We start from the raw sequence: 22,897 nt of genomic DNA on the forward strand, positions 1-22,897 counted from the left end.
CTTGACAAATAATCAATTTGTTTCTAAAATGTTTTTTAGAAACTTTGCACACTTTCTGTTCTGCACAATGTTGCCGCCATTTGTGTAAGCTTGTATCTACCACTGGAAAAAAATACTTTTTTTTTGCCACCTATACGTCGTCTATGAGTAAAAATCTGGGGTTATTATCTACTTTTAAAAATTCAAATATCTAAAATGTATTTTTCTAAATTAGATAATAACTTAAATTTTGTGTCATTGCTGTGAAATTTTCAGATAATAACACAAGATTTTGACCTATAGTTGGCTTTCTTGTCTGAAATAAGCTTCTTTATTCTTAGCCTCACCACACCTGGAATAAAAATGCACTACATTAAAATAAAACAAAACATACATTTAACATTGAATACATATTTGATACATTGGGGTGGCTGTAACTCAGGAGCTAGAGCAGGTCACCTATCAATCTGAAGGTTGGTTGTCTGCTCCATTCTGCTCTGCTGCATCTATCGGAGTGTGAATGCTAGATGAAAAGCACAGAAAAAAGTGCTTGTGTGAATCGGTGAATGAGGTCAATTGTATAAGAGCACTTTGAGTGCTCAGTTATATATAAGAACCAGTGCATTACCTGCAGTTTTCAAACTCTGCAGAACCATTCAGTAGGTGTAATTGGTCCAGTTCTAGAAATTCTGGTAAGTAATGGCTCTCAGAAAATGAAGATTTCTGCAGGGAACCTCTGTAGAGCTTTAACAGGTAAACAGGGTCATTCCTGAATTATGCTTCATGACCCCTACACCATTACCTCCATGGCGGTATTTGCCAAGAAATGACTGAGGGAATTTAAGCTTTTAAAAATGGCTTTTTGACCTAAAATCTGTCAAAAATAGGTGAGTCATATCACTAAATATCGATCACATCAAGTAATTTAGAGCCAGAAAGAGCATTCCTATCAAAAAGCAGCTGCTGCAACCATACTTTTATATATTCTTTATATATCTGGGTAAAAAGTGTCAGTGACATTAAAAATGTGTTTTTCAAGAGAGATCTAGCCAAGGGGGCAGCAGAAACTGTAACAAATATAACATCACAGTTCTAAAAACTTACTGGAAGTAACCAAAAATGACTGGACTGATGACAATATTGGCACAAATATGCAGAATTAAAAAATACTTCAAAACAAGTTATTTCTTTATTTTATGTATAACCCCTTCATAAATCATGTTCACTACAGTCTATCTACTAATATAAGTAACCAACCAATTTCTGAGCCACACAAGTTTGAAGGCATTTTTGACGCTCAAAATGTGGTTTTAGTGTTAGTGTGTTAAGTTCTTGTTAGGTTTAGGCTAAAGGTTAGACATTCATATTTGAAGGTTAGGTTTAGGGAACGCATTGTGTCAATTAGATTTCCTCACTTAGATATAAAATGCAAGGATGTGTGTGTGTGTGTGTGTGTGTGTGTGTGTTTGTGTGTTTGTTTTTCAGAGGCAAACTTATTTGTCCCACTAGCGTTTCCATATCTCATCAGTTCTGATAGTTTGTCTGCGTTTTTGAGTCCTTATGTTGACGCTGTTATTGTTATCATTTTTGTTATGATCGTATTATCGCGATGGTTGTTGTTCTCTCGCTGAAGACTGCAGTAGCCGAAAACGCGCAGTAAGCGTCGGTAATCCTGAGCGGACCAATCACAGTAGCTGATAGTTACTTCGCCACCAAGTTTTGTTACGACGTATTTCCCGCTGAAGAGTAACTTGGCCACAGTTTTCTGTGTAGCTCCGCCCCTTCTGCGCACAGCGGCTACCTCAGGTGTCTCCGAGCTGGTCCCACTTGAGTGCAGGAGGCGGCGGTAGCTGGTAGTTTTAGTCGACTGTGACCGGAGCGTTGCTTTCCCCTTAGGTCTACTCGCACCGGAGGATCGGCTGAATGGCAGACATGGAGGAGACGGGCGGTGTAAGTGCGTACGGAGCTGCGCTCGCAGGAGGAGGTTTCGACTTTTACAAGTTTATCCGCCAGCCTCAGACCATCGTGCGCTTTCTCAGCTGGGTGAGTGCTGTTTGTGTTTGAAACTAAAGGTCCAGCGGGGTATGTGAGCAAGTCCGCGCACAGAGGTGAAGATGAGATATGTTGGTAATGCCGCGGGACAGCGGGCAGCTTTGTGCGCTTCCTCCGGCGGGCGTCGTATTTACAGCAAGACTCTCCGTGACAGCGCCGCAGGTCACCCCCGCTGCTGCTGACTGAAAACTGCACTTCCGGGAAAACACTACCTGCCAGATATCGGCATTAATAATTAACTCCTTATAATCCACAAGATTACGTTCTCATAATTTCACTTCACACAGCGGATGGAAGTCGATGTTTTTAAAAGTCTTTATTATTCGAGGCTGAAGCGTCAGAGTAGGTGGTGTTTACATTAAAAAGGGGAAATCGTGCTGAGAGAAAGTTCTCGGAACTTTTACAGCCCTAATCACCTGTTGCTGGGTAAATCTTAAGGAACGCAGAATTTGGGATGTGCAAAGTCCTAAATGAATCTCAATGAGACCGTTGATATAGTGAAAAACATACTGTTGTGCAACCCTGAGTGACTGAGCAGACACCGAAGGACCGTTTTCTGTCCTTGAACACTTCCTAGTTGAAATCGAGCTACGACATCTCCACAGAATGTACTAAGCTTGACTGTCGTGTGCTTTGTAAATGAAGATTAATATTCTCCCGTGCAGGACAGGCCCGGGCAAAGACGAGCGCACACATTAATCTGCAGAGTGAACAGTTTTTAGTGTGGCAGATGAGGACAGACTGTGCCCTTGGCTGTAGCTGTTGTCTGTGTGCATGTGTGTGTCAGTGGTAAACAGGGGCTAACAGGCAGGTAAGGTGACACCCGCTACTCTGTTATGCTTGTTGAATGTCTGCTACTGATCTCCCCCTGTGACTGGCACACACATGCAGTGCAGCTGTGCTCATCTCAGATTCTTCCAGGCTGGATCACTGTGTATCTCTGGTGATTTTAATCTTAGAAAATGACACCTGCATGTATGATTGCACAAAAGAGGAGCACACCTGGTCCTGGAACCAGTGTTATCATAGTTTTTATTTAACTTTTTTTTTTTCATTTTCCATTAACGCTGGCATTTATTGCAATATTGTGTGTCACGAATGAATTGTGTACCAGTGAATGGAATATGTTGCCCGGCTGTTGTAACTAGGCAATTTTTTTTTTTTACAAAAACTTTTGCAATATCATTCAACACAGTTTAACCTTTATTAGAATACCGCATTACCACACAGTGTGCTCCAAAACATGGGAAAAGGAGAAGTGCAAACCGCCTCCAGTTCCCCAGAACTTTCCAACAACATGATTGTGGGATTTATCTTCCTATTTTATACCAGTTTTCTTAGTAAATATGACTCACCTTACATTCAGTCATCTTACTGCTTTTCGTAGCTTCTCCAGGGCAAACTTCCTACATGCCTTCCTGAGTTTGCACTTATAATTCCATATGATTGAGAGACCTTTCTAAGTATGAACAGCAACTGTTGTTTAAATATCAGTTTTGACCAATCTGACCACAAACTTAAGACATTTCCTGTATAAAGGGTATGTCCAGTTGTTTCTTTTCCACAGAGTCTTTATATTTTGTTATTTTGATCACTTGTATTGTTACATATTTTTACACACCTCTTTGTTTTGGGTTTTTTGTTTGTTTGTTTGCTTTTTGGGTGGAAGGGCTATAACAGCCTTACCTGAAACAAAAAAGGGCATACACTCGCTCCTGGCCATTAAAAGTAGCTACACCTTCCCTGAAACAGTATATTTGCAGTATATTTATGTAACTAAATGCGTGTCATTTAGGTTTAATGCAAAAACAAGTCATCCAAACAAATCTTATTTGCGTTGCTTATTGACTGAAAGTTCAAATCAACATGTGACACTTGTGCGTCGGTTCGACATTTGTTATTCATTGCACAAATACTTTCAGTTCTTTTAAAAATGTACAAAAATTTCCATCTACTCCTCTGAAAGTCCCTGTCTTACTTTTGTTCCATTTTAGGGAACCCCCCTCCCCGCTTTTCACTTCTCCAATGTCTCTGTCTGCAGCTTATTTTCTGTATCGTTGGTTTCATCCCACCAGCAGGACTTTGGCCTTCTTTCCCTTCCCACCAGTTAAACAGTCTCTCTCTGTCCTCCTCCCAGATCTCATTATAAGCAATGTTAGGGAGCTGGTGGCATCTCAGGAATCACATGGCAGGCAGCTGCACTCAGAAGTAGGTCACATGGTTAGGTGGGTAACCAGAGCACAGAGAAGCCAACCACGGGACAGCCTGTCAGAGGGAATAAACACTCCACATACTAACATGAAGGAAAGTCCATATTTCAGGGGTTGATAGTAAGAAAAGATGTTATGTTATAATTATGTAGCTTGTCCATTTTCCACAAAAATCACCCGCTTTTGTGACTTTGTTGTTGCTAAACAGTTTCATTTCATTTTGATAGATGTGGTGTGAAGACAAGACAAACCTGGGGGTGTTTGCTAACTTTCTCACATGAGTTCTAAAACAAGCCTCTTTTTGATCCTACTTCCAGCTGTTGCATACAAAAACACATTGAAGAATTGGCTGCTTAAAAAGTATTTTACATGTTGCCTTCATGCTACAGCACATTACGTATTTTCTAGGAACTTTCATTTTTCATAAAGTTAGAACAACGGCTGTCTGGAAGGAGCTGAAAAGGTCATGTAATGCCTGCAAAGAGTTAAACACCTTCACACGTTTGAAGGTCTGAAAAACAAATAACACTTGAAAGCACAAAGTTCTTTACTTGCCCAACAGGTTTAATTTTTGATCTGTACGCCAACGTTCTGTAAGCTACACTGAACTCACAGATCCAAAGACAGGTGAAGATCTTTTCTTGGTTTTATGTTTATTAACAACAGCATATCTAAAATGCAGATTGTTGTTTTCCATCCATTTTGCCCATTTTGGTGACCTTCACTCTAAATATCCAACCTCTGCTTGATGCAGAGACACAGACACACAGTGATACAGCACTTCTTTAGTACTAACACTGATGTCGTTGGGTTCTTGGCAATACAAAGTGTCCAGTGTAAAATTCATAAACTTTATTCCTAACTATAAGTAAACATCAGACATGGCATAAAAAATGACTGAAACAAAATGTAACAAGTAAATAAATACATAAATGTAACTATTCATCAGTTACTTAAATAATGCATAGTGCAACCAAGAAAAAATATTTGTATTTTTTTGTCATTGTAGTTTGGTATGAGAGTCATTTCTGCGTTTTCCTGTCGTTTAAAGTCATGCTGGTTTCTCTCCTCTGGTCTGTTTCACCGTGTACATGATTGGAGACAACAAGTAAAGGATGATAATGTTACTGTAACTGACAATAACCCTGACAAATGTTAAAGAGAGAGCGAGCAAGAAGCTGACAGCGACAGAGCTGCCGCTGCATTTTTATCAGGTTTTCTGGGTGTTTTTTTTTCTTTCTTCTATTTTAAACCACGAAGAAAAAAGTAGAACTTGTTGGTTTAACAAACCTAAAGTATCTCCAAACTGCTCACACAGTATCTTCGTCTAGCCTATTGTAGCTCTCCAGGGCACAGTTGTACATGCCGAACATCATATTGGATGAATTTTATTTTTAAACAACAATATTATAATGGTGGATTTGCGGCACATGTTACACATGATAGAAAAATATCTGTTTTTGTTGACTCTTAGCTTATTGAATTCGCTATGAGCATCACAAGTTTATATGTACATTAAGTCAAACAAGATCATCTTAAGACTGGACACCTCTGCCAGGGCTGAGATATCCCTGCACATCATTCATAAATTGAGTCCAGGAGGATGTCTGGACCCTGATTAGTTTGAGATATTTTGAGCGATGCAAACATCAGCTTTTACCAACAATTCCGCGTTTATTTACTCTTCATTCGTTTTCATTAATGCCCGCCTTCTTTTCTCTTTTTCTGTAGATTTTTGCCATGGTGGTGTTTGCCTGTATCACGGGAGAGGGCTACGTCAACACCCCCTACGAAGCTGAGGCCAAATGCATCTTCAATCACAACGACTCGGCGTGTCATTATGCAGTCGGTATCGGGGTGATTGCTTTCCTGGCATGTGTGGCCTTCCTCGTGTTGGACGTTTACCTGCCTTTTATGAGCAACGCAGAGGAGAGGAGGTTTGCTGTCGTTGCTGACCTGGGATTCTCTGGTGAGCATGAACGTTTATTTTTATAAAGATTGCACAAGGAAGAAGAGACTGACAGAAAAACCTGAGGCAATGACAGGCAAAATAGTTGGTGGTGATGCAAAGTGGGTGGGTGTGTTTGCAGAAGTGTGTTTACAGCCTGGTGCAAACATAGTTTCAGCCTCTATATGTAATTTATCTATTCGTAGCAGCTGTAAAGAGGGCGAAACCATTTTTAGAACTCACTCATTTGGATTCTGTGAAGAGTTAAAGTTGGGGCATGGCTGCTTTGATTGATAGGTGATTGCTATCTCCTGGGCCTCACCTCTGCTAATTAGAGTCACCGAATTGTACCCTCGACTCTGTTTGTGCTGTTGTTTCCCTTTGGAGCATCTGTCCTTGGGAATATGAATTACCCACTCCTGACATAGAGGGAAGGGTCACTACATGTTAATACAAAGTACCTCTTAGTGATCACCTTTAATCCTATAATGCAAGGGTGTCAAACATAAAGGCCCAGTGACCAGAATGGGCCCAATAAAGACTCAGGTCTGGTCCACTGGATGGCTTTGGACAATGTGCAATGTGGAAGGCATAGATTTTTGCATTTTAACTGTGTTTTCACAAGTTTTAGATTTATTTATTTTTTCTACGGATAAAGAGCTCTCCCATTGCCATTCATACTACACCAAATTATGATAAACAATAAAATAACAGAACATTTCCCGATTTTGAGGTCAGAAATATGTGTTTCTTCTTTCATTCATTTCAGTGACCTAGATAAACTCAAACGTATTGTTGAAATGGCGCTTCTTTCTTCTTTAAACTTGGTTCTCTGAATCATTCGCGTCCTGATGGGAGTGCTCTCTTTCAAGATGATACTCGCATCCACTTGGCATGAGCTAAATGGGTACAGCCTTTGCAGTCATCACATCATAAACTAATTGAGCATCTTATGGAGATTATAGATTGAAGTGTTTTCACCACCATCGTCAAAAACGCAAGAAAGTGAGTGATTCATGCATTCAAGCTGTTCCTAAAGCGTGAACTTGTTCATGTCGAAAGCCTCTGAGTGTTGGTGTAATCTGGGACAGGCTGCTGACTGTTTCCCTGACATAACGCAGTATTCATCATTGCAACATTAGACGTGGAATGAGCTGCAGGGTGGAGGAGGAGTATGACCTCACATATTCAGATGAAAATAAACAGACATCGGCTTTCCACAGTCAGCCATTCTTCAGGAAAACAAAAGAGTGTTAGTTTGGAAAAACGGCGCGTTTTCGTGCGAGCAGATGGAGACGGGGGAATCCTGTTGTTTATCTTTTCATATCTGTATTTTCAGCTGAACGCTTCTGTTCCTCCATCCAGTGAGGAAAAGGTGATCATTTGTGCGTCTGTTTCTCTGGATGTTTGTTTTAGGAGTGTGGACCTTCCTGTGGTTTGTGTGTTTCTGCCTGTTGGCCAGTCAGTGGAGTAAAACTCCCGATGACCACTCAATCCCCAAAGACGCCGCACGTGCCACCATAGCTTTCTCCTTCTTCTCTATCGCCACCTGGGTGAGTGGGATTGCGGCTTTGATTTAGTCACTTTATCATTCAGTAAAATTTAGTTTTGAAAGTATTTTGTAGATATTTTGATTGTGTACTTGATGATGCTTTTTTCTGATTTAAAAGAGTGCTTTAACATTTTAGAAAATGTACTGATTCCCTTAGATGTGTTTGTTAACCCCAGTCTTGTAGCTTTTCATTAAGATTAAGATAACAGTGTATCTATGACAGAGGATAAGGAAAAGCCTAATAAGTCCACTCTAAAGAGCTGCTTACATCTTGGTGCCAGATACCACAGAGCCCTTCAAATTGTATTTCTAGCCTATTCCTCAGCAGGTCAGAGCTGCTTCTGGCAGAAAACAGAGGTTTAACACTTTAGGCAGGAATGCTCAGTGTTTTTGGCTCATCAGTGCATAATGAGTGTCTCCCATTAATTTTTTAATCTTGTGTAAAATTTGCATTATTTCTGTTATTGCTGAAAAAAATGCTCATCGGCCTCTCGTGTGATTAATTACTTGCACATTTTTCACAGAAGCTTGAATGACTTCATCATTTTTATTCTCATCATGCAGGGAATCCTAACATACTTCGCCCTGGGTCGTTTCCGCCATGGTGTAAAGGATGTTGCCATCCCTACCTACACGGAGACGGTGCCGGATATTGCCACCCCTTATCCTCCAACCTATGCCCCCACCTCCTACAATCCCACCACTTACACCCCCACCACTTACACCCCCACTACTTATACAGCCTATCCCAGCAATTTGCCTGACATCCAACAGCAGCCTCCTCTCGCCCAAAACCTCCCGCCCAAGGTAGATGCCGGCTACCAGCCGCCCAGCTACTGAGACAGAGGGGAGGTCACATGGGCCATGTGGTGTTCGTCTGTCGGTGGACTGACTGCAGTTGCACTGCACACCCGCAGAGCTATATCATATTGATGTGGTTTCACGCTGATTTAACGATGTCAGATTTGAGAGCCTGAGCAGTGCAACTCCATGTTAGAGAAGAGGAACACTGCTGTTTACGTCAGTGGGTCTGTGATCAGGTCTTAAGACATCAGGCTGACTGCTGAGATTAGTGCTGATGATTGGGTAATCTGACCTTTGACCCCTGTGCAAAGATGCAACTTTTACCTCAAATGAGCAGATCCTGGAGGTAGAAGAGGGTCACATAATGTGACATTATGAAGAGTGCTTATGACAGCCACAAGTGGAAGAGGCCAGCATTTAATGTTTTGCTCATGAATCTGTTGGAACTTGAGGATATGCATTTATACAAACAATTCACAAGTAAAACTGCCATTTTCATGGTTGTATGTGGCTGATTATATTTTCTTATTTGGTCATACGTTTTGTTTTGTTTTGTTTGTTCAATTTATTAAGCCTGTGGAGATGCAACTAGTTTACGAGGTATTAAATTAATTTGCAAATGCGAGTTGACTGTTAGTGTGAAAAACTACTGTAAAGCCAAATTCTGACAGAATTGTATTTTGTGAAACTTGGGAGTCTACATACAACCATAAAATTATCTATCCATAAATGTATTCTTTTCCATGTTTACTAACTGTGAGGACCCTGAATTTAATCAAGTCTGACTGAGGCAAATACAGCAGATTTGTGTTTGTAAAAAAAATTGGTTAAATGTTTCCAGCCTGCAGCAGCGTTCATTGGACTTTGATCCCACCTTTAAGATAGAGAGGGGGGAGGAGACTCTACACAACTATGCATTCATTGAACAGATTTACCATATCCTAATACAGACGAGTAATTTATTAACTGCCATTAACAATGCTTTCTTGCTAGCCTGTGAACAGATCAGCCTCACACTTCCTCCAAGGTCTCAGTGACATTTTGTTTCCTCAACACTGATTATTATCTGCTTCTTAGTGTTCACTGTGGGAGAGGAAATATACCCAGTGTGTTAGTATAGTTACAGAATAAGTGCTTAATTTGCAACATGTGCATCCACCACATACACTTAGAAAATCTGGGGTTATGCAATGTTGCTTTGTGCCCAACAGTTAAATGTTTGCTGGTTTTTAATCTCAGCTGTTGTCGATCTGATTACACTCAAAACTTGGCCTGGCATCAGTTTTGGCGTGGGTGTGCAAACTCTGAATTGTCAGTTGGATGGGCTCATACTCACTAAACATTTTTCTTATGCTTCTGCTTTTATATCCGTGGATGGGGAATAAGGTTTGTTCCTTTAAAGATGTGCATAAATTACTGAAGCCAACTGTATGAAAACATTGCTTATTTATCATTTGTGCATCAAAGGGAGAAATTTGAATGACATATGTAAGATGGTGAATGATAGTAAATTGTGCCATGATTAAATCTTGAAGTTATTTTAAGGTTAAGCAGCTGTGCATCACAGCTGCCCTCACTGCTGTGCGTGAATGATTTTTGTTAATTTCCATACTGTTGAAAGTTCTGAAATCAAAATTGGCAACCCGTAGTTGTCAGTGAAAGGAGCTTGAAATGATTCAACTATATTTTTTTTTCTTTAACATTATTTCCTGTTTGCAGCTTCAAAAGTAAGCCATATCTGCCTCAGTGACAAAAATGTAAAGTGATTATTTGCTGCACGTATCAAGTACAAAGTATCCTGCATTTGTGCTTTTGCTTAAATGTTAATCATAACTGGGTTAATGCACATAGCCTCATGTTTTAGATGCGAGACTGGTTTGATTTGCATGGTCTGCAAGTTTTATAAACACTGATCAAATTGTGCTTGGTTCATTGGTTTTTCTATCATTTCCGGTTTTGTTTTTGATCAAGTTCAGTTTCTTTTGCCTTCGTGCCAATGTCACAGATGCACAACTGTTGAATAAAGTCATAGGTTCAGGCGTCTTGTGCATGCTGCGTCATTCATTTGCTGCAGTAGTACAAATTTAATATAGTTTGCAGAGGATATGCTGTACTTTCCCATCCCAACATGACAGCTCACAGCACAGCCTTTGAGTCTGCCTGGATTTAAACAGGTTATTTTAGGCCTCAGATGCTTGTGAGTGTATTTACCGGTAATTACATATCACAGTATGCACTAAACATTTACATCTTAAAAGTAAAGAATTCCACAGAAATGGCAAAGAGTTTAACCACACATTTTACTTACAATATATAGTAAAACGTTGAGTCTGTGTTTCCATTGAGTATGGCCTTGTGAATGTCAGTACATTTGTTAAACACCTTACATTTACTAATGCTACAGTTCAAGATGTCAAAAGCAACCTAAACTAATGTTACAGATATCACCAAAATACTGAATTCTGTGACAGCAGGTTGTTTACTTAGATTCAAGGTTATTAAGTGCGTCAAGTAAATAATATATATATATCTATCAAATAGACACCAAATACAAACCAAATAATCTGATTTGATCATATTCTTTAGCAGACATACAAATAATTAAAGATTCAGTTATTTCAAATAAAAACCCATTTACTCTGCAATCTGCTCACACACACACACACACACACACACACACACACACACGATTAAATGTCTGAACTTGTACACCAAGTCTTTGTTTCGTCTTCAGAGGTGTAGAGAGGAGAAGAGCTTCCTGGGAACACCGCTGTCCACGAGTTTTCCTATGAGGGCATTTTGTGGAGTTTCGTTCCTGAAGGGAGAACTGTTCTCTTTGTCAACCATCAGACCTCCGTAACACTTTCTGCACACCGCCTGATATTTGTCTGCTCCACCAATCACTTCCACCTATGACACAGACAAGACTTTATAAGTATACAACAGATTTATTGCAGACTCTCCATCTCCAACTCTAAAGCACTGGAGAAAATACAGGAAATGGTGAGAAAAATTCTCATTTTATATCACTGGATTTTCTATGGCATATTTTCATTCGTTTGAAGTCATCAGCATCATGCTCATCAAAGATCGGTTAGTTCCAGTTAAATCCAGAATCACTAATTAAATATAAGTGAACACTTCTTTTATGTTTTTAATATATTTACTGCATACAGACACTAAGTCTGTCTCATCACCACCCTTTGAAGAGTTCTTTTATCACAGCCTCAGTTATGCCTCCTCACCTCCTTTTCAGCTCCTATCCTCTTGGTGTAGGCAGCTTCTTTGAAACACTGCATGCAGACAGCGTGGAGCTTCACTACACTCTCCGCCAGAGGAACAAGGTTCAGGATGTTTCCAAACGCCTACAAGAATGTGCAGGACAGCAGAAAAGCACAGTCAATATCACTGAATGAACAGAGGTATAATTGCATTACAAGAAAAGAATAGACAATGTAGTGTGGAATAATGAGCGCATTGAGCCGTCTGCATCAGTTCTGCTCCTGCAGATTGTTCAGCATTTCCTTAAAAATGTTCATCGTCTGGGACATTTTGTTACCCCTTTTTCCCAGAGCGGTGCTTGGTGTTGCCCTGCAGCAGCCACAGTCTACCTGTATCACACCGATATGTGGACACTACTCACCTTTCTCTGGAAGGTTCCATCTAAGGCAGCTACAATGATTGTCTTCCCCAAATTAGCCATCTCCTCACAAAACTCCACAGCATCTGGGAACTGCAACATGAAGGAAGCAGAGAGTATTTAATGAAGGTCTCTATGCAAGTAAAGACCTATTAAATCAAATAATTTTTTTAAGCACTGGTCATTCAGGCTAGTGCAACTAGCAACCTCAGATGGCTGACAAAGTAACAAAACAAGATTCAGTGACGACCAATTTTAAATAAATTAAAAATAAGCTAAAATGTAAGTTTAGAATAGCCTAAGGGAGCACATCAAATGAAATTCAGAAATTACTTTAAATATTTTAAATCCAAAATTTTAAGAAAATGGATGAAAAAAGTAAAAATATATAAAAGAAATAACTAAAAACAAGGCTAGAGAAAATAAAATAAATTAATTAAAAAAAATAGCACAATGGCTATTAAAATTTTAAGAGTGTAAGAAACCAAAACAACAAAACTGAATAAACCTAATATATTAGTTAAAATGGAAAAATAAATAAAAACAAAGTAAATGTCTATCAAAATATCTAATAAAAAAAAAAAGGACTTTATTTTAAAGTCAGAAAGGTAGCAGTATAGGATTTTTTTTCAAAAAAGGAGAGAAAAAAACAAAAAACAATGGGGTAAATGTAAAATGTAAATATATAGATAGACTTACAAACTGTCCTTCATCGATTCCAATCACACAAGCTCGTAGTGCCAAAGGCCGCACATCCCTCAGACAATTTGCTGGTACAGCTTCCATTGTGCTTCTAAAAGATGTACCAGAGAGAAGGAACTTAACTTCAGACAGATGATGTGCAGTCATTGCATTTGCTGTGACTGACCTGCTGAAATATTTACACAATCCATTTGCACACTAACTCCTCCACAGGAAAATGCACATCTGAGAAGTCTCACCACTAGAGGTCAGCTGGTGCTAACGTGTCATAACTTGGATTAAGGTAAAAGGAAGCAGCAAACGCAGCTTCTCCTCTATTTTTATTAAAACTCACCTTTTAGAGAATTACTTAATTGCTGTATTTGTTTGATGTTCATTATTATATGAAGACAATCAGTGGGATTATGCTTTCAGGTGTTCTACCTCTGCTGTATAACAAAATTATTGTTAAGAACTAATGTGTCCAGAGAGAGCACTTCCAGCCTAAGGTGTACTTGTCGGAAAATTGCATGCAGCTGTGCACAAATTAAAAATGAACTACTAAGCAAGACTGCATTGGGCTAATGTCTCCTCTTCCTCCTATTATGAAAACCAGAGGGTATTTCTGTGGATATAAACAGCTCAGCTAAACAACAAAGTAAACAGAAAAAACGAGGTTTACTTGTCATGAGTGGCCATGCCCGTGTCGGAGTACCGTGTATCTTTGGCATATTTGATCACCAGGCAGTTGTACTGGGCTATCTGGAAACGGCGCACTCTTCTCATCAGTTCAGTGCTGCAGAATAAATAAAGTTTGCAAACATCAGTTAAAGCTGGATGTTTATTTTCTACATGGACATAAAACTATAGTGCAGACACTATACACGTAAGCGCGGTAACGAATGCTACATAACATGATTAGTATGAAAATAGTGCAAAAATCTGTGCACTGATCGTTAAAATGTACCATATGCTGTATTAATGTGTATCAACTGTACGCTGTACAGTAACATGAACTGTTTTTAATGAATGGGAGCCGGATAAACAATGCAGAATTTGGCGGGAAGTTTTGATTTGGGCGGAAAATCTTCATATAGTTTGTTTTAACATAATTTTACACGTTGGGCACGTAAAAAACTGGCTAATTAACGGCTCTAAAAATGCTTTCTTTAGGTTTATAAGTGAATAACCCACCTTTTGCCTGAAAACATAGGTCCAAAAATTACCTGCAAACGACAACAAAGAGTCGACGTCAGGACGTGAAAGTCGGTTAGATAACAGTTTTTATCACCACAGGTATGCACCGTTTAAAGTTATTTATATTTTCTTAATTACCTGAGGGTAATTTTTGTTGTAGACACCTACCTGAATTTGTCCCCGGGCTTTCCTCGGTGAGTTTGGTAGGACTCTTGGGAAATCTACGCAGTCCATGTTCATTTAAAATACACAATAACTTAGTAATAAAAAAAAAATAACAGACAAAAAACCAGGTAATTACAACCGCTACTATCAACAAAACGATAACGTAGTCAGGACACAAGAAGTTGAATTTGCCGCGCCGGCAGTTGTCAGCGGATTTATCCACAGTTCCACCAATCAGCACAGAGTCACGTGATATAGTTTGAGCCAAACAGGCTCAACGGCTCATGTCTGCCACTATTGACCAATCAGAGCCAAGAGGGGTGTTTCGTTAGCCTAAAAAATGGAGGGCTAAAGAAAAGCTCTCTTTTTTAGGCTAAAAGCGCATATTTTCTTTAATAATTTACAGTTTTATGTTAATATTTGTAAAGTAAGACCCCTATGCGCTTACGTAAAATAATGTAAGTGATGTTTGTATGTTGAGTATAAAAGCAAAAGGTGTTGTTTCATATATTTTATGCATTAACATACAAGAAGTATCTACTGTATATGCATGAGGTTAATTTTACAAGTTTGATTGCAGGGTCACTTGATGACATTTCACTGTAATATACACTGGCTTGTCAGTTTATTAAGTACACCTGTTCAACTAGTTGTTTGCACAAGTATCGAATCATGGAAGCAAGGTGGTCAAGACAACCTGTTCAAAGAAAGTTCAAAGAAAGGTGATCATAAGTATTTCAGAAACTGCTGGTCTACTGGGATTTTTTTTTTTACTTTGATGGTTCAAAAACGAGAAAATATCCACTGGATGGCAGTTCTCTGGGTGAAAATGCCTTGTTGATGTCAGAGGACAATGGCCAGACAGCTTCAAGGTGATAGGAAATACAACTCAAATTTGTATTTGAGTTACAATGTAACCATTGTAACCATTGTAACGAGTGGTTACAATGTAACGAGTGGTTACAATAACCACTCGTTGCAATGTGTGCAGAAAAGCCTCTCTGAATGAACAACATGTGGAAGCTAGCGCAGGAGACCACACCCGGGTAACCCTATTTCATCTAAGAGCAGAAAACTGAAGCTACAGTTCACATTGGCTCATCTTAATTGGACAATAGAAGAAAAAATGAAATGGAATTGGAAAAATGCTGCCTTGTATGTCTGCTGAGAGATTCAGATAGGGCCAGAATTTGGATGCATGCCTTGTATCTATCCATGGTTTTATATTGTATATTTTCTTGACGAAGTTTTGCCCCCTTGGTAACAACTGAGCATCATTTAAGCACCACCTTATCACAAAGCTTGTTTATTTATTAATTTTTTGTCTTCATCCCTTTTATAAAAACAATGATATGTAGATGGAGTTGAGTAATTATTATCTTTGGTGTTTATGAAACAAAACAGTGGGCCTATGTTTACTTATTTTGGCCAAAGTATTTATTCACAAGGCTAAAGACCCACAGTATTTACATGCTATTCCTCTGTATGTGTATTTATTAAGCATGTATCTCTGTTCTTCAAGAAATAACCTCACCACTGTTAACTGTAACATTTTTTAATGTTTCATTTTGTTTAATATCTATTTAGGTTTAATTTACTAAACATCCGATTTTCATTCAATGCACAGTCTGTATTTTCCATCAGCTGCCCCATGGGTCATCCAAATGACTGTGGTAAATAGATTCCAGCTACCTTCTGTTTTCCTTGTTTTGTCAGCTTTTTTTGAATAATTTATAGTTTATGCTATTACTTGTCCTATGGCTCATTGTAGTGTAGGTTTATTCGACATTACATTAGTGTCACCTGCACTGTTTGTTAAGCTCTACTTCCTGCATAGCTGTGCTTTAGGTCACATGTTTGATCAAATCCCGGAACTAGATATAAATAAAGAAAATGTAGCTTTTAGCAACCGTTACTTCCCATTTTTGTAAAGTAAACAATACGGTTTTAAGCCTCTACCACTCCCTGTCTGACATTTCTGATCTATAAACGACCACGTCCACAATAGACATGGCTGATTTATTAACTTTTCTGAAATGAGGGTCAGTCTGAAGTTCAGTCCACAGTAGAGAGCACGTCTTCTGTATTCATCAGCCAGCGACGACTTTAAACACCACAGGAGAAAAAATAATGCACTGGACAGAGATGAAGAAAGACGTAAGAGCTTAATTTTTATGATTTTTTGTTTTTTTCTGTGTTATTAGGATTAGTTCAGTCTTAATTCAGTGTGAAAACAAGTAGAGATCACCCACCCTGCACAGGATTGAGTTAGGAACCGTCTGCAAAATTACCTGGCTTACTGAAACAACAGACTTGGGCAGTAATATAAAACCTATAAGACATGTTTTTCTGCTATTATTTTTTTAATCTTCCGTGTAATGAGAAAATGGAGTGCGCAATTAAATCCCCCATAGAGGGCAAACACCCGGATATTGGTACTTTGGATTGTAAGATATGCTTTATTGATCCCTAAAGTTGGGAAATTACTGCGATATCGCAGCCAAAACTCAAACACAACCCACAACAACATAGTCTAATAAAAAAGAATAGAGCAATAAAAAATACAAAGTCACACAACAAAATAGTTTAATAAGGTAAAATATTCAAATAAAAAAAGAATTCTGTTAAATAGTGTAATAAAGACCGATAAAAAGTTTAAATAAACTACAACAAAAGAAATATACAGAAATTATATAAAAAGCTGAATATAATGTGATGAAGTGCCTCTATAAAGTTGGTGTGTCTGACATGTCTTTATATTCCCTGTAAAGCACTTTGTAATAGATTGCTGTCTTAAAAAGTGCTATATAAATACATTTTACTTCCTTACTAAAATAAATTTAACAAAGCAAAATAAAACAGAATAACACGTACACTACTATAGTTTGTAAAAGTAATTGTCAGATAACAATGCCCAATACACAGTCTAACTGTAGTGGACAGTTCCTGCAGTGTGCATTTTATATTATTTTTCAGTAGAATTTTTTTCCTTTCTTTTTTTTAGCAGCCCTGGTGTAATTTCACTCACCTATTTCACCTTCCAAATATTTTTTTAATGTTTTCGTCACAACTATATCACAGGACTCCCATTCTGATAGCAATAAAAAGAAGTTGGAGTAATATAAGCACCAAAGCAGCGGTGTAATTGCGGCAGCAGAAGGCGCTGTTCACCGTATTTACGTCGCTGGTCGTCGGCTGATGGTGGTTGGTGTCTGTTCTTTCATGGCCGCGCAGCTCTCATGAGTTTCTCTCTCTTGCAGGAGCTCGAGAGGCAGTATTCCCCCAGCAGGTGGTCCCCCAGGATGTCGGCCGACGACGTGATCAAAGCCCACGTGAAGGCTTTAAAGGAAGGTGGGTTTGTTGTGAACTGGATACACACGACTGTGAAACCCGGCTGTGGCGAACAGGCAGGGCAGCAGGAACACAGGTGTCGTGCCAAATGTCGGATACTCGGGGACATCTGTGTCCGGGTCGATTATTTTTGCCTTACTTTGAAGCTTTGACACGCATTCTGACAGAGAAGCTACAGTTTTTCATTGTGCAGCATTTATAAAAACACTCACAGTGCTTAATGACTTACTCTAAGACTTCCTCTTTAATCTGCCAGATTACAAGATCCTACACCTGTGCATATTACGCATAAAACTACGTATTTTGGATATTTAATGTAGTGTGAGTACTTTTTAAAAACAAAACCTCAGTGAATAAGTAATGCTAATAAGTCTCTCTGTCATCATACGTGTAGTTTTAAGGGCTATAAACATATTTGGGGCATTTTTTTTTTTAGATCTATAAGTCTTAAACCTGAGACCCTTTTCCTGATAGAAATCACCAGTTTTGCCTGTTTTCATTTTTGATAAATGTTTTTAATTTAAGTGGTAAAATCTTTTTCTTTAAACAGAAAACAGTCTACTGATATGAAAATACGCAGCATTGCTCAGAATGATTTCTAATTAATTTGTCAGCAGTAGACAAACATGCATTTGGTCTCTTTGTATCTGTAATCATGGCGTTGTACCTAATGCTGTCTGCTGTTCAGGTACGGAGCGAGCCCGTGGTATGGCTCAAACTTTACTCAATGTCCCATATGGGGAAGGAGATGGAGAGAAACTGGACGTCTATATACCCAACATCAACTCTCTGGGTACGGACATGCATCGTTGCCCCACACACTGTTATCCTCCAGGTACAGAGCTGGTATAGGATTAACAGGCCTCATCCTCTCTCTTTCAGATGTCCACCTTGTTGTTTACATACATGGAGGCTACTGGCAGTTTCTCAGGTCTGTGCTGTTGCTGGAATCTCTACATTTCTAACCATAATTCGATTTCTGGGTCATTCATTTTGGGTTTTTGTGGTCACACAGCAAAGAGGAGTCTGGGTTCATGGCTGTTCCGCTCATTGATAAAGGTGTAGTGGTGGTTGCAGTCGGTTACGACATTGCCCCCAAAGGTAGTCTTTCCATTTTTGACAGTATTGTTTCCGTTCTCTCAGGTGAAAAAGGATGATTTAAGAAGATGAACTGAAAAATGTCAGCTTCCTGTTGTGACCTTTCTTTTCAGGTAACATGGACCTGATGGTATCACAAGTTCGCAGGAGTATTGTGTCTGTCGTTCAGCAGTATTCTCACATCAGGTAGCATTGCTTGTTTTTTATATTTGGATTGGATTGTATTTCTTTATTTCTTTAGTTCTTTAAACCTGATGATGAAGAATGTGAAAGCTCATCATCGTCAGGCTTGAAGGATGTCATCTTAAAGCCTCCCAATCTAATGAAATTGTATTTGCAGCTGACTAAAATGTCACTGCCTCTGTTGTAAACGCACTGTGTGTCGTTCTGATGATTCACTCAGTGGTCTGTACCTGTGTGGCCACTCTGCTGGGGCACACCTGGCTGCAATGGTCCTCTCAACTGACTGGTCGCAGTACAGCATCACTCCCCAGATTAAAGGTGAAGGCTGTCAGTTGAAACGGGACATGTAATCAGTAATATAATAAGGCAGAAGTAATTCAGTATTAATAAAATAGGAGGTTAAAACATGATACATTTTTGTTTTCTGATTGTGTTTTAGGTGCTTTTCTTGTGAGTGGCATCTATGACCTCCTGCCCATCTTGTCCACCTACGTCAACGAGCCTTTGAAGATGACAGAGTAGGTGCCTCACTACACTACAGACTGCGGGATAGCTTGTTTAGTACAACTACATACACCATTCCTGTTGTGTTTGCAACTCACTTTTTACAGTTATCTGAGTTTAGAAACACCAATGTGGACATAGACTCTGTGCTTGGTAACAGTAGTTATACTTAAAGACGGCGGTTTTCAAAAAGTTAATATATTAATGAAAGCGACTGATGCAGGAATGCGGTATCATAGTATACTCGCAACTGAACATCTGTTGAAGCCCTGTCTTTTTGGTAGTCCAGCAGATGTATTCCCAGCAACATTGTCCATTCAAGGGGGAAATGATCCAAATCTAATTCTAAAAGTGAATAACTGGAAATTATTTTTTCCCTTTAATGTTGAAGTTACATTCTAGTTGGTTATTATACCAAAAACAGATCTAAGTTAATACGCCCTGATAAAGGCCAAATTCACCAGTTTTGCCCAATTTATTGTTTATTATGAGCGCTTAAGGCCTCAAAGCCCTTTAAAATTCGTTATTAACTAGTATCTTAATATTTACATATACAGATAAAGTAAGCTGGACTCTTATGAATAACAGGAAAATTATGGTGTTACAGTTTAACCTTTCAAAATTAGCTAGCAACCTACCTCTTAAGCTGTCCTACTTTACTACATGTGCTGCAGACATAATAAGAGTATGTTCTAGAGAACGTTCATATGATGTCTCAAAATTTTTATTTAACTTCTTTGTTGTCTTGTGTTTTATGTAATGGTTGTTATAGTTGTAAATAATCCTATCAGAAATTCCTGGATCCAGAGCCGGATCAGGATCAACTGTAAAACTGAGTCACTTGAAGTTTGGCTAAACCTCACTTCTGTTCTTAACGTTTTAGGAAAATTTCTTTCTAACACACAAACTAAACCAATCACTTAACCTTCTCAGCAGTGTTTAAAAACAGAGTGGGTGTAGTTAGAAATAAGTTACCAGACCTAGCCTGCTTCTCTTCTTGAGGCTACATTAATTGGTGCTAACACACCTGAATGTTTGGAGATTGCCTTGGAAGCTTAGTGGTGTAATCCCATTGTTTACAAACTGAAGTTGGGTTTAAAAAGTAATTAGACTTTCACAACTTGTTAACACTTTATGCAATTTCCCAATTTAATTATCGTACTTTCTCAAACTTGGTAGCTGAGGTTGGTTGATGTGCACATTTGTCTTCCATCTCAATGTGTAAATCTAAAAAGTCCTTAAACTCATTTGTCATTGTCCAAATGAGTTTAAGGACTCCTGCAGTAATCCATTTGCATTTGGCTCTAAGTGCCAGTCCGTGTGACGTAAAGAGCATTGTGTGAACGAATGTCGTGATGCTCAACACAAAGGAGAAACTGTGCGTGTAAATGTCCTGGTGTTCATCCGTGTGTCCTCCGTTGGCCTGTGGTGCCAGTCAGTGCCTCATTCCTCTGTCTCGTGGGTGTCTACTGTTTGCAGGGAGGTGGCAGTTAGGAACAGCCCCAGCAAGCTGGTCCCTCAGCTCAAACTCTCCTCCTGCAGCTGTCAGATTGTTGTGGCTGTTGCTGAGAACGACTCGCCAGAGTTTCGCAAGCAGTCTGAGGAATTTTACAAAGTCAGTACCCGTGTCTGAGAACAGATGCAGTTAATGATTGGTGTATAAGAATAATTCAAGATAAATGATTTAGCCTTTAAAACTCTGATGCTTTGTTATGCCTTTTCTTTGCTCCACTGCTTGTTTTGTCCAATTTTCAATTAGAGCTCGTATTCAATTTGCAATACAAGAAAAGCTCCCAAAAATCTAAATTCAAGCTAGGAAATGCTTGTCATTGTTCTTATAAACAACATTTAGTGCATTCCTAAAATATTCTGTTAAATCATCTCCTGGCCTTGTGGTGATTTGGTGTCTCCACCCAACAAGCAACAGTCTTTTAAGATGTAAATCACAAGCAATATGACCTGACTCGGAAACATGGGGTCAGGCTTTTTCGTGTGTCTTTTGTTGGTGGAAACATCAATATACTTTCTAAATATGTTGTTATGCAAATCTGATATTTCCTCTGCTCTTTTTCTTGCTACCTCTTGTATTTCCTTTTAAGACTTTGGAGGCGTCAGGGCTGAATGTCACCATGGAGGATGTGGCGAATACAGATCACTTCAGTATTATTGAGAAGCTGGTTGACGGAGAGTATCACCTAACAAAGGTAAATATGCAAACAAAACCAAAGTTATTGAAAATTATTATGAATGTCAGTGCTTTTTTTTTTTTTTTTTTTTAACCACTCACCCTGTCTTTCAAAGCTTTATGAGATCAATATACTGTATTAACTTATAGCCTACGGTAGTCAAATTTCACCTCCTAACATTCAGCCGCTCTTTTACTAAAAAGACTAAAAGTTTACAAGTCAAAAAAGTATCTCTGTAGATTATCTTTTCATCAAATGTTCAACAAATGTAGTTGTTTTTAACCTAATTTCTGCACATGTTTATGGACTATACGTTTTGTCATCATCTTAATTTCCTGGTTTCTTTGTAGCTTTTCCTGAAGATGATGGGGAAGAGCTGAGGTGTTTTATCCATCATCTAATATCAACATACCTCGGTATCAACGAACACCTTTGAACAGAGCCATCATGCAGCAACACTGACTAAAATATGCATTGTTTCAGATTTGTACTCTGGTAAATCTACATTTTGTGTCCATTTGGATCCTTTGTCAGTGAGGTGCTGTGGATTGTTTTGATGTCTAGTTTCACTGTTTATGACCTTGTTCACTGTAGTTACTGCTTCTTTTTTTCTTTTTAAGGCCTAAGCTTTGTATGTTTCAGCCACCATGCTATGAAATTGTGTGCCTAAAACTAAGTCACATAAAAATGGCAATGGTAGTAAAACTATAATTTTAGATTCAGTTTGCACAATAGCTGTTAAGTAATCTCTTAAAATGTTTGTCCTGTCTCGTACCTTGCAAAGTCTATTGTTAGTTTTGGTATATTTCTGGTGTTTGTGTGTGGGTGGGTCTGTCTGGTTTGTGAATTGTATTTTTTTGGGGGGGACAACAATAGGAGCTTATGTCAACAATAATGAAACCGAATGTAGCTTTTTATTATAACTTCCACAATGCTTATATGTCACCCAGGGAACTTTAATATGTTGTTGCTGATAAGGAAAATAATGTGTCTTTGCACTTTTTATTTGATTATAATCTAGTTCAAGAATCTGAATATTCAGGCGTTATTTTAAATTGCAGATACAACAAAACTGAAACTGATGCACATCACTACTTATGGCCATTACTCTAACATCTGACAAAACTGTTTACATGACTATGTACACTGTGTTCTGTTTATCGTTACTTATAAAGAGAACAATCAGTAAATGTTTATATTTGAGAAGCGTCAAGTCAAATGTATCTTTGTTTATTGTTTTCTTGTTTAGGAAATGATTTAAACTTGGATACAAGTGTGCAAAGGTAGTGAGGGACTCTAAATCCATTACTGTACTTAGAAAACAACAATTACATATTTGTGCAGTAT

The 22,897-nt window shown here is 38.6% G+C and overlaps 3 protein-coding genes across 4 annotated transcripts; 2 read left to right on the plus strand and 1 right to left on the minus strand.

The window, feature by feature from the left end:
• The first annotated feature begins 1,710 nt into the window (after positions 1–1,710).
• Positions 1,711–10,587, plus strand: syngr2b (synaptogyrin 2b). The gene is made up of 4 exons (XM_085277674.1): positions 1,711–2,022; positions 5,973–6,210; positions 7,606–7,742; positions 8,306–10,587. Exons 1-4 carry the CDS (start codon positions 1,903–1,905, stop codon positions 8,579–8,581), a joined length of 771 nt encoding a protein of 256 aa, XP_085133800.1. The 5' UTR covers positions 1,711–1,902; the 3' UTR covers positions 8,582–10,587.
• A 97-nt stretch (positions 10,588–10,684) lies between these two features.
• On the minus strand, positions 10,685–14,461 carry tk1 (thymidine kinase 1, soluble). 2 transcript variants are annotated; one of them, XM_085277677.1, is made up of 7 exons: positions 14,232–14,461; positions 14,061–14,092; positions 13,582–13,662; positions 12,885–12,978; positions 12,189–12,278; positions 11,791–11,910; positions 10,685–11,455 (listed from the first exon to the last, which is right to left on the minus strand). In XM_085277677.1, exons 1-7 carry the CDS (start codon positions 14,301–14,303, stop codon positions 11,276–11,278), a joined length of 669 nt encoding a protein of 222 aa, XP_085133803.1. In that variant the 5' UTR covers positions 14,304–14,461; the 3' UTR covers positions 10,685–11,275. The 2 variants fall into 2 exon arrangements, with proteins under 2 accessions (XP_085133803.1, XP_085133801.1); XM_085277675.1 differs by having other exon boundaries at positions 10,710–11,455; positions 13,549–13,662; positions 14,232–14,455.
• Positions 14,462–16,135: 1,674 nt separating this feature from the next.
• On the plus strand, positions 16,136–22,763 carry afmid (arylformamidase). Its single transcript, XM_085277678.1, has 11 exons — positions 16,136–16,385; positions 17,489–17,579; positions 18,268–18,372; positions 18,462–18,510; positions 18,595–18,680; positions 18,791–18,863; positions 19,081–19,178; positions 19,300–19,378; positions 20,844–20,979; positions 21,464–21,568; positions 21,901–22,763. Exons 1-11 carry the CDS (start codon positions 16,359–16,361, stop codon positions 21,928–21,930), a joined length of 879 nt encoding a protein of 292 aa, XP_085133804.1. The 5' UTR covers positions 16,136–16,358; the 3' UTR covers positions 21,931–22,763.
• The last annotated feature ends 134 nt before the right edge of the window (positions 22,764–22,897 follow it).

The sequence above is a fragment of the Mchenga conophoros genome, linkage group LG6 (assembly GCF_057382185.1).
Source record: "Mchenga conophoros isolate Kocher_MC1m ecotype Shallow Benthic linkage group LG6, M_conophoros_male_GT1.1, whole genome shotgun sequence".
Taxonomy (NCBI): Eukaryota; Metazoa; Chordata; class Actinopteri; order Cichliformes; family Cichlidae; genus Mchenga; species Mchenga conophoros.

What these genes read in the sequence shown, in the direction of transcription:
- syngr2b (XM_085277674.1), top strand. Translation starts at nt 1,903, where the DNA reads ATGGCAGACATGGAGGAGACGGGCGGTGTAAGTGCGTACGGAGCTGCG. An exon ending in TCGTGCGCTTTCTCAGCTGG is followed by an intron (nt 2,023 to 5,972) that starts GTGAGTGCTGTT and finishes CTTTTTCTGTAG; the next exon opens with ATTTTTGCCATGGTGGTGTT. An exon ending in TGCTGACCTGGGATTCTCTG is followed by an intron (nt 6,211 to 7,605) that starts GTGAGCATGAAC and finishes TGTTTGTTTTAG; the next exon opens with GAGTGTGGACCTTCCTGTGG.
- tk1 (XM_085277675.1), bottom strand. Translation starts at nt 14,303, where the DNA reads ATGAACATGGACTGCGTAGATTTCCCAAGAGTCCTACCAAACTCACCG. An exon ending in GAATCGATGAAGGACAGTTT is followed by an intron (nt 12,279 to 12,884) that starts GTAAGTCTATCT and finishes TTCATGTTGCAG; the next exon opens with TTCCCAGATGCTGTGGAGTT. An exon ending in GGATAGGAGCTGAAAAGGAG is followed by an intron (nt 11,456 to 11,790) that starts GTGAGGAGGCAT and finishes TCTGTGTCATAG; the next exon opens with GTGGAAGTGATTGGTGGAGC.
- afmid (XM_085277678.1), top strand. Translation starts at nt 16,359, where the DNA reads ATGCACTGGACAGAGATGAAGAAAGAC. An exon ending in TTACGACATTGCCCCCAAAG is followed by an intron (nt 18,681 to 18,790) that starts GTAGTCTTTCCA and finishes CTTTCTTTTCAG; the next exon opens with GTAACATGGACCTGATGGTA. An exon ending in CAGCAGTATTCTCACATCAG is followed by an intron (nt 18,864 to 19,080) that starts GTAGCATTGCTT and finishes TGATTCACTCAG; the next exon opens with TGGTCTGTACCTGTGTGGCC.